At 41.5% G+C, this 9,835-nt stretch overlaps 1 protein-coding gene across 3 annotated transcripts in view; it reads right to left on the bottom strand.

Moving 5' to 3' along the window:
- Positions 1 to 3,289: 3,289 nt before the first annotated feature.
- The window catches only part of LOC123515372 (ras-related protein Rac1), a 59,940-nt gene continuing 53,394 nt past the window's right edge, over positions 3,290 to 9,835 (bottom strand). For all 3 annotated transcript variants that reach the window (XM_045273887.1, XM_045273886.1, XM_045273888.1), the window contains 2 exons: positions 9,286 to 9,420; positions 3,290 to 8,771 (listed from right to left, as the gene is read on the bottom strand). In XM_045273887.1, coding sequence (XP_045129822.1) covers positions 8,616 to 8,771; positions 9,286 to 9,420 — 291 coding nt within the window. In that variant the 3' untranslated portion in view covers positions 3,290 to 8,615. The remainder of the gene's footprint in view (positions 8,772 to 9,285; positions 9,421 to 9,835) is intronic.

Raw genomic sequence — 9,835 nt, 5'->3', positions numbered from 1 at the left:
CTTCGGAGTCCTCGTCGTCCAGGCAGGCGATGCACTGTTACCACGAGCCAGGCTGTTTGCTAATAAAATCAAGAATCCTGTCTCGGTCAGCATGAGACTTACCAGAGTGTAGGATGGCAAACCCTGGTTTGTTGAGCAGCCCAAGTACATTCTTCTTAGTCTTGGGCAGTCTGGCGGATGATTTCCTGGCGATGGCGAAGTCGAGACTCTCATCATCATCCATGGAGGATTCTGAGGAGAGGTCTGTGGAGGAAGTAGGAGAAAAGTAACAGGAGGCCTTGCCAGGGAGGCGTGCACGTGAGGCAGAAGGGCTGGTCATCTCTCTAGGAGGATGAGTTGCCCCTTCATCAACGGCCAGGTGGTCTTGTGTGGCGTCTGCAGCTGTCGGCATTTGCTTTGGTGGTCCAGCTACTTCTGCCGTCGCCTCCTCTGTCATATGCTTGGCCTTCTCCACCACGTCCGAACCCAGCAAAGAACTCAGAATCTGGGCAGAAGGGGATTTTTGGTAGTCGGTGGACATGTATCCTCGGTAGAATAGTTTTATGTTTTCTTCTTCCTTCGGTGTGTCGTGTTGGTTGTACCATTTGTCTAAATATCTTTTTATTGTTTGGGATACGTGAGTGTTGGAGTATCCGTTATTTACTAGAACTTGGGTAACTCTCTCCAGTTCTTGGTGCGTTTCTGCCCAAGTAGAACAATGTGTAAGGGCTCGCCTTACGTATTGTTCTACAAGTCTCTCTGAAGAAGCCTTGTAGGCGAAACGTTAGAGTAATAAAGTACTGCGATTCCTGAGTTTCCCTACACCACCAATTCATATATATATATATATATATATATATATATATATATATATATATATATATATATATATATATATATATATATATATATATATATATATATTGGACACACTAAGCGGTTGGTCCTTACTAAGAAAACTGAAGAGATACAAGAACAATCAATGAAAATGTGTTTCATACCCATATTTCAAGAACCAATAAATGCAAAACTGATAATTGGCCAAGAACAGTTTTACTCACTCACATGTTGCAACAGGCAGATATATTAACACCAGCTTCCACACACAAGGTTTGCTTATTCATGAACATAGTGCCAATTACGTATACATAAAACCACATACAACTTATGTTCATATGATACACAAAACTATATAAAGCTTATATTTCCTCCCTGCCTCACTGAGAATGGCTATTTACCTGCTACTCTCTACTCGTATTCCACAACGCATTTCTCTCGAAATTCTTTGTGCATGCTAAATATCTAGATGTTTTATTGTACGAGACATTCCTATGACATGCATTTATCAAGCACACTACTGTATTTCATTCGTCAAGTAAATATTGTAGCTGGTAGCGTCGGGTCAGTAATCGCCTGCTTCAAAACACAATTAATTTTCTTCTAATGACTAAAATATCTCAAAACACACACACACACACACACACACACATACCTCTTGGCATCTGTGAGGAACAAATGCGAGTTGCAGCACACACAGACACAGAGGCGAGAGGCATTGCTGGCTGGTCTGTACATGAGAGGCGTGGGTAGCGTTGTGGTGTGATCGGCGCTCCCGAGAAGGGAGTCGACGAAGCTGCCCTCGCCCGTTTGTTTCCGAGAACTAACAAGGTATCGGCTCCATCATTGAATATTTATGTCCTTATCTCTCTTTGGCTTCCTTGGTATTCCCCCTGAGCATCTGTTCATAGGAGAAATCAAATAATCAACACAAAGCTAGAGAAACACAATGATACCAGAAAAGAAAATATTGTTACCATAAGCTTTCTTTCAATCACTATCTCCATCACCAACACCAGTGATTTTCTCTCATCCACATGCAATCAGGTTAATAAGATAATTAATTAGGAGTTACAAGTCAGTCGTCAGTCAGTCGCCTTCTGGTTCCTGTATCCAATATTTCAATCCTTCAATCACCAGCCTCAGTCAGTCAGTCGGTTAGTTGTTAACCACTCACACACACACACACACACACACACACACACACACACACACACACAGCTGTTGTAAGTGAACGAGGAATATACTTTTACAAACACACATTTACGCACACATACAATCTTCCACAATCACCACTCACACACAGTCATGTAGTATGTATGTATTTGCTACCAAAACGCTCATGCCATGCAAACTCACCCCTCTGGGCCCTCTCCTCCATCCCAACTCTCTGGAAGGGGGACACTCCTAACTAGTCTTGCGAAAGTTATGAACCACTGAAGCATCGGGTATGTTTCGAAGCTTCACGAGTGAATGAGCGGACGGACGCGACAGGCGACACAGTGACACAGAGAGAGAGAGAGAGAGAGAGAGAGATCCTAAAATGTTCCCTTTTTCTTCCCGACAATTTCCTGACTGGTATTTTCAAGTGAACATTTAACGTAGACTCCCAAGAACACTTTAAAACAAATGATCTCACTTGAACATAAATCCTCTTTACCTTCTTTTATTATTCATCTTAAGGCGGGTTCACACGTGTAAATATGCGACTGAAGTTGCAAGTCGGTAGAGTTTCCGACTGAATATTGGTGCCGAGCGACTGGAAAAATCAGACGCAAAACGAAACCAAGATGTTGGTCTTCTTCAGTCGATTTGCAACTTTGTTTACGTTGTGACGTCAGGGAGAAAGGTTTGAAAATGTGGTGTCAATCTTGGGAAGAAGATTTTGGAGTTGGGGAATGAAAAAGCACATCTGGGACACTGAAAGTGAATTATACAGTAAGAAAAAAAAAAAAAAAAAAAAACTCATATCGGCGTTCGATAAGATAGCTGCCATTCTCTGATGACTGCTTCCCTCTATGCAGGGTGTTGTTGGAGGTGTTGATTGAATACTTGTGATGATTTCATTTGATCGCAATCATCATCGTCGCCAGAGGAAGACTCCTTGTTGAGTAGCTTTTTGTTTACACTCACTTCCCGCCAACCAGCCGATACTTTCCAATCGCTATGTGAACGTGTTCCGACTAGAGGGGCTCAGTCGATACTTCTAGCGACTCGCAACTTCAGTCGTATATTGACACCTGTGAACCAGCCTTTATTCTCCCACCTTCCCTCTACCACTGCTCCCAATCACCTCATCACTAGCGAAGTCAAAGTACCACACTGATCGGATCCATCAAAATCCTTGGCATCCAACACATCTCTCCTCATTTTCTTGAAAAGTTATAAACTAATACTTTCTGCCCAAATTTCTATGCCCAATCTAATCTCACTCTTCACTCTATTAAACTAGATGGAGACAAGAAATATTGAGTAAAATAATTATACAGTTTTATTATTCATTACTTTGACATCACTATTTACAAATGTAAAAACACTTTACAAACTTGAACATGGTAATCACTGAACTTTGTGCACAATAATTATAGGCTACGCGCGAAAGATGAGGAGTGTTGGCGAGGCCGGCAGGGCGGCGAGGTGGCGAGCGGTGCGACACCCCGCGCCGGGCTGGAAGTGGCTCTACACGTGTCCCCAAGTTTGTGTTGGATTTGTGCCCATCAAACAACCATATCTTGATTCCTTCTCATCGTAGCCGATGTAGCAACAATTGTTCTTTTTCTTTAGTGTGTGTACAATATTCTCTTCTCATACAGTAGTAATGTACCAGACAAGGATATTATTGTTAGTACCTACTCGCTTTGTTAACTCTTCTTAGCAATTTCGGCAGCACAGCTGAGACAAAATGGATGGAACTTCATATCTAGACATTTTTCATTTGTAAGAGTTGACCCACAGAGGAAGGTGAAGGGTGGAATGAGGGGAGTAAAAGAAAGGTGGGACAGAAAGATTTTTAAGATTAAGATTACCAACAAAGACATCACTTTATCCATGGAAGACTCAAGAAAGTACTTGGAAACCAGCAAATTCAAATCAATGCATCAGAATAAAGTGAAAAACACATGGTGCATAAAGAGGAGGAGGAAGTGTAGACATCCAGGGCATTACTAAAGGTCAGGTTAGGTTAGATGCAGATGATGCTAATCTAAGACACTGAGGCCTGTATTCTCAAACACCTCCCCCAATATGCACTATCTTCAAGTCACGTAGTTGGATTTTCATGACTATTTCTTGTTTCTTTATCTTAATGACGTAAAACCCCGTTATCACTACATTCATTAGAATACCCTTGAAAACCCCACTTCTGATACAAGCTATTACAACTTGAGACAATGTAGGAAGGTGCTTGAGAATGCAGTTTGAAGTGCAAAGTTTCAGCTTAATGGTTATGAGCATGGTTCAGTGTAAGCCTTGATAAAGCACCAATGAAAACAAAGTAGATACTTTTAATGTATTTTAAAATGTAATGAGCAAATTAACAAAAATGATCAATAAATTCCCAATTGTAAATGAATTATTATAGGATATTGTATTAAGAAAAGATATATACATACACTGGATATTTTCAAAACTACAAATCATATCGTGAGAAATAAAAGCCAGCAACAACAAACCATGGAATCCTTACATTGCTGAATTACTGATATCTGTGTATGTTGACCAAGGGCAGGAAAGCTATCAAGAAATCTAACATTATAAAAATCAAAAAGTGTGTTGGTTTGGAAGGGTGGGGATGAAAACCACATCTAGTAACCACACATTGTAAGCACATTAGCACCAAAAACCCTGGCACTTTAGAAGACCCTGATCACCACCACCACCATCACCATCAGGGAGCCACCAAGTGAGATAGATAAGGAGGAGGAGGAGAAAGGAAGGGTGGATGGGAAGGACAGAAGGAAGGAAGATGAAAGCAATAAATGAAGGGAAAAAATTAATCATATTCTAAGCAAGAAAATTTACCTGTTGTAGAGCACACCTCTCACAAGAGGATGGCCGCAATGCACTATGAGAGAGAGAGAGAGAGAGAGAGAGAGAGAGAGAGAGAGAGAGAGAGAGAGAGAGAGAGAGAGAGAGAGAGAGAGAGAGAGAGAGAGAGAGAGAGAGAGAGAGAGAGAGAGAGAGAGAGAGAGAGAGAGAGAGAGAGAGAGAGAGAGAGAGAGAAACCTCAGGGGTCAGTGTATTATGTACTTATAAGCATATATAAAGACAAGAGTCCTCCCTCGTCAGTTACTTGATTACAAGACAATGCTGTTATGAAGTGTGTATCTATGTCATCTCTGGACTTGTCAGGAATGGTAGCAACATGCCTTTATTAATAGTAGTGGTGGTGGTAGTAGTAGTAGTAGCAGCATTAGTAGTATGTGGTAATTGTTGAAATAGTTTTCCTACTGACACTGGTCCAAGAGGTAACAGGATACAGTAGTAGTGTTTTAACCCTCATAATATAAAGTTGACAAAATGCAAGGCTTTTTCTCATTACCTGAGGGGGCAGCAAGACATACACCAAACAAGGTTCCCTCTTTTAAAGTACATCATTATGTCCTGCTGGTCTGGTGTCTGATCTGTGTCAGCAATACTGTACATCATCTTGAGAAAGTCAGGGAGGCTGGTACATACCCTTAGAAAATTCACATAGCAAAGGCATCAATCACATCCTACACATAATAATGAAAAGATGGAAGAAGAAAAGGTTTGACAGAATTTCACATCAACCTCCTCATATTTTCTTTTTTCATCCTATGGGAGGCTTGGTGCAGGCTGCCCAAGAAGTGCCTTTCCTCCTTGTGGTGTGACTGAGCTTGTGTTGTTTGAGAGGTTGTCACAAAGGTTGAAGAGTTACTTAATTTCACAATAGCGATACTCTGTCTGTACATATATCATCAATAAATAATAAACTAATAAGGAGCCACAGTGATCTCTTTTCAGACCAAGGAGGCAAGGACAGTTCTGTGGCAGCCTGTACTTGTCTATGATGCCTTCTGACAAAATGACACACAAAAGACATCACATTCTGCGCTTACTTATGGAAAGGTGGAAGAAGGTGTCTGACATTTCTCAACCTCCTATTTCCACAACTGCAGCAGCTGTGGCTCAGTTGCCACACTGCTGCAGCTGGCGGCCCACAGCTCCCTGCTGCCTGGGGGTGACGGCACGGGCACAATCGCCCCCAAGCTTGGGGGTCTTGGAAACTTACTACTATTTAAGGTTTTTAATACAACAGTGTCCAGTATGTATATGTGACAAATACCTTGATAATATTATACTTGTACATATATATATACTAGCACAGAGGAGATGCACTCAAAAATATTCAATTTATGGTAAAAGCGATTTATCCTTGACATTATCTTACGTGATCCAGCATGACCGCAGTACGGCAGATATAAAACTTTATGTACAAGCAATATTTTTCACCATTAACACTTACTGTTAAGCAACTTAATAAAAAACAACAACAATAGAACATGCAATGATTCCGTCATGAATAAATATTTCTTTTGTATGTAATGAAGAGGCTCGTGAAGTCTGCAGTATGTTATTACCAAACTATCTGAGCACAAATGCTACACTACATCTGATTTCTCTGTAATGGTATTGAATGAGTCATGGATATATGACAAAAAACATATCCTTAACCCCAGTGATGCCCCGCCTGCCATGCCTCACCGGGGGGACTGCCAGCCTGGGTGCGGTAAGGGAGGAGGTGACAGTGACGGTGGCAGCAGCGGTGTGGCCCCCGGAGGCGCAGCACTGGGGCTCAGCACGAGACACGACAAATGAAGAATCTCAACAACAGCTCCTTCTTGTTTTCTTCACTAACTACGTGGAAGCGTCGGTCAGGCTTCTTCAGTCCACACATCACAAAAATCACAATTTTCTTGGTATCCATTTACATCTTATGTATAATAGAAGTTTTATATTTTTACAAAATTCTAAAGCCAGGAACTGCTGGTGTCCCCACGGCTCAGGGAGAAAGATTCACTGATGAGATGAGGCCAGCAGACCGGCAGCTGTGAGGAGTCTGAATACAACTATAAACAGCACTACCCAATCATGTCTCATTAGTAGTTTTGTGCATAAGCTACTATGACATTTCTTACAGGAAAAGGTTAGACATTTACCATACTGATCATAATCACAGATATCAGAAGCAATCGCCTTTAATTTTTTTTTTTTTTTTCAAGCACATTTATGTGTTAGTGCAATGAGCCACAACACTAAATGCTCCTTAGACCCCAGAAAGATTGTTAGCTATTGCAAGTCACATCCAATTCTCCTGCACTGAAAAACAAAACTTTTCTTTCCCTGCCTGGCTAGGAGAGTAAAGAATTTCACTCCATCACCACCACTGCCATGACCACCTACTCCTCCCTCTAACAGCACACTCACCACCTCAGCAATCACCCTAACACCTCACCACTCCACATGTGTTACCTGCACTTAGACTCATTCTCATTCCACTAGCACCCTTACAGTGTTCTTAGCTCACCACACACACACACACACACACACACACACACACACACACACACACACACACACACACACACACACACACACACACACTTGCCACTCACAGGATCCAGCACTTCTTGTACAAATCTTTCTTTTGTTCTTTTTTTTTTCACTCATCCAGTGCACATCACAAAAAAGTCTCCCTACGCACCACAAAAAATTAAATGGTTATACTTCTCTTGAAAGTAACATACCAAGGCACAAATAATCTATCTTCTCTCTCTCTCTCTCTCTCTCTCTCTCTCTCTCTCTCTCTCTCTCTCTCTTAAACTGGTTGAATCTTGGCCAAAAGTAGATGAATGTACTTACTCTCCAATTAAATTTTGCAGTACATCTTCCACTGCTATATGTTTGTCTACACTACTGATGCAAAAATAAAAAAGAAAAGAAATAAATCCCTAAATGTTGGTATATACTTTGCCCCCAAAAATACAAATGTAACATATATAAGTAATAGGATTCCACGTGTGGTGGCAATGAGAAGGAGCAGGCTGGCAGTCTGGTGGGGATGGAGTGAAGCTACATACATACATACATACATACACAGACACACACCACACACAACTGTACAGCCCACCCCCAGTGCCCTATGTTCCTGTAAACATAGATAAGCTTTCTAGCCCAAGAGTGTAAGAAACAAAGAAAGGAAACTCTCCCTTGTTGATTTTGTACGGAGAGTAAGACAAGGTGTCCCAAGTCTTCTCAGCTTCAATGGTTGCTTCTGTGAAAGGATTCAAAGTTTATCCCAGTGGATTTGCAGGATTTTTGAGGTGGTAAATGTTGTTGCCATTGATGTCACTCTTTGTTTAACTCTGGGACTGACTGTGGCAAATATCCTTATGTGGGAAAAAAAGTTAGGCTATGAAGCCACAACAAATATGTATACTTGTTGATTTACGTGCGTGCGCAGACACACACACACACACACACACACACACACACACACACACACACACACACACACACACACACACACGAGTCTCCCTTTCACCCTGACAAATAGTGCAAGGTCAATGATAATTTCCTTAAAGCTAAAGCATTAAGGTTACAATGGGTCAGAAGAAAAAGAGGAAGAGAATGAAGAGGTGAAAAAATAAGACAAGAACCGTAGCCTTGGATGAACTAGTCTGGCACTCGGGGCAACATGTCAGGCGAGGGGAGAGGCTGTTCATTGGCCACTGCTAGAGATTGACGGAACCCTCTCTTGGGCACAGCAGCTGCCCTTAGAGGATCCTACACTTGCGAGTGGGCTTGGGTGGCTTGATGGGGCAAAGCACGGCTCGGATGGCCTCGTCAAATACCGTCTTGAGGCCCTTCTGAGTGAGGGCTGAGCACTCCAGGTACTTCGTGGCTCCGACCTCCTTTGCCATGGACAGACCCTGCAAGAGGAACATGGTAACTATCACATGTCTACTTTCTCCCTTCCACTCAATCTGCAAATAATAATCATCCCCTAAAGGTTGCAAATAACTGGTATACAGAGGCTCCCCAATTTACAAACATCTTGAGATATAAACAAGAATTTCTGCGAGTTCAAATTCTGTTCATTATTTTGCTGCAGCTTCAAATTCACTGCACACCTCCTCCTTAGTGCCACATTTGCCTGCAACCAATGCCAGGCAGCAGTGTAGCAATGGAGAGGTGCTATATTGTTTCTATTCAACTCTCAAACTGCTAATACCCATTCAGTTTAGCTTCAAGATTTTTGGGGCATATTTTCTAACTTTCTGCTACAAAAATCCACTATCACAATCTCTAACAGAAAAATTTCACTGCTACAAACATCACAATTCTCAACCTCTACAACTACAATTTGATCTGCTATTACCATCACCTTTCCTAACTCCTACAACAATACCTATCACTATCAATACCACCACCATCACAACTAACCTGGGGATATGAGATGGGCGATAGCTTCTTGTCCTTGAGCTTGTCTAGAGTGTCTCGGTCCTCCCTCAGATCCAGCTTGGTACCGACCAGGATGATGGGTGTGTTAGGGCAGTGGTGCCGCACCTCTGGGTACCACTGTGGAGAGACAAGCTTGTTAATGGGTTGTTACAGATCTCAAAAGTCTCAGAGTGAAGCCCAAATATGTGAAAAATTCCCGAGGACAGAATGGAAAAAAAAAAGGACCTATAAAAAAAAAATAATAATAAATGAATAAACTAAATAAATAAATAAATAATAATAAAAAAAAAAATCTCCTAACGTCACCTAAAGAAGTGAAAAATTCTTATAAATGCGATGAGAATGACTGGAGGCAAAAGATATAGAAGTGAACCAGAAGAAAGGATGAAACAAGTGTCTATATCTGTGTACACATCAATATGACTAACAAATAAGGGAAAATACAGGAATAAGGCACCCTCCACAAGCACTCACTACACTATGACATGATAACAGGAGGGAATTCAGCTACTTTACATGAAGATGACACACT

The sequence above is a fragment of the Portunus trituberculatus genome, chromosome 39 (assembly GCF_017591435.1).
Source record: "Portunus trituberculatus isolate SZX2019 chromosome 39, ASM1759143v1, whole genome shotgun sequence".
Lineage (NCBI taxonomy): Eukaryota > Metazoa > Arthropoda > Malacostraca > Decapoda > Portunidae > Portunus > Portunus trituberculatus.
The sequence above is the reverse complement of the archived record's forward strand: the minus strand, read 5'-3'. Positions and strand labels throughout refer to the sequence as shown.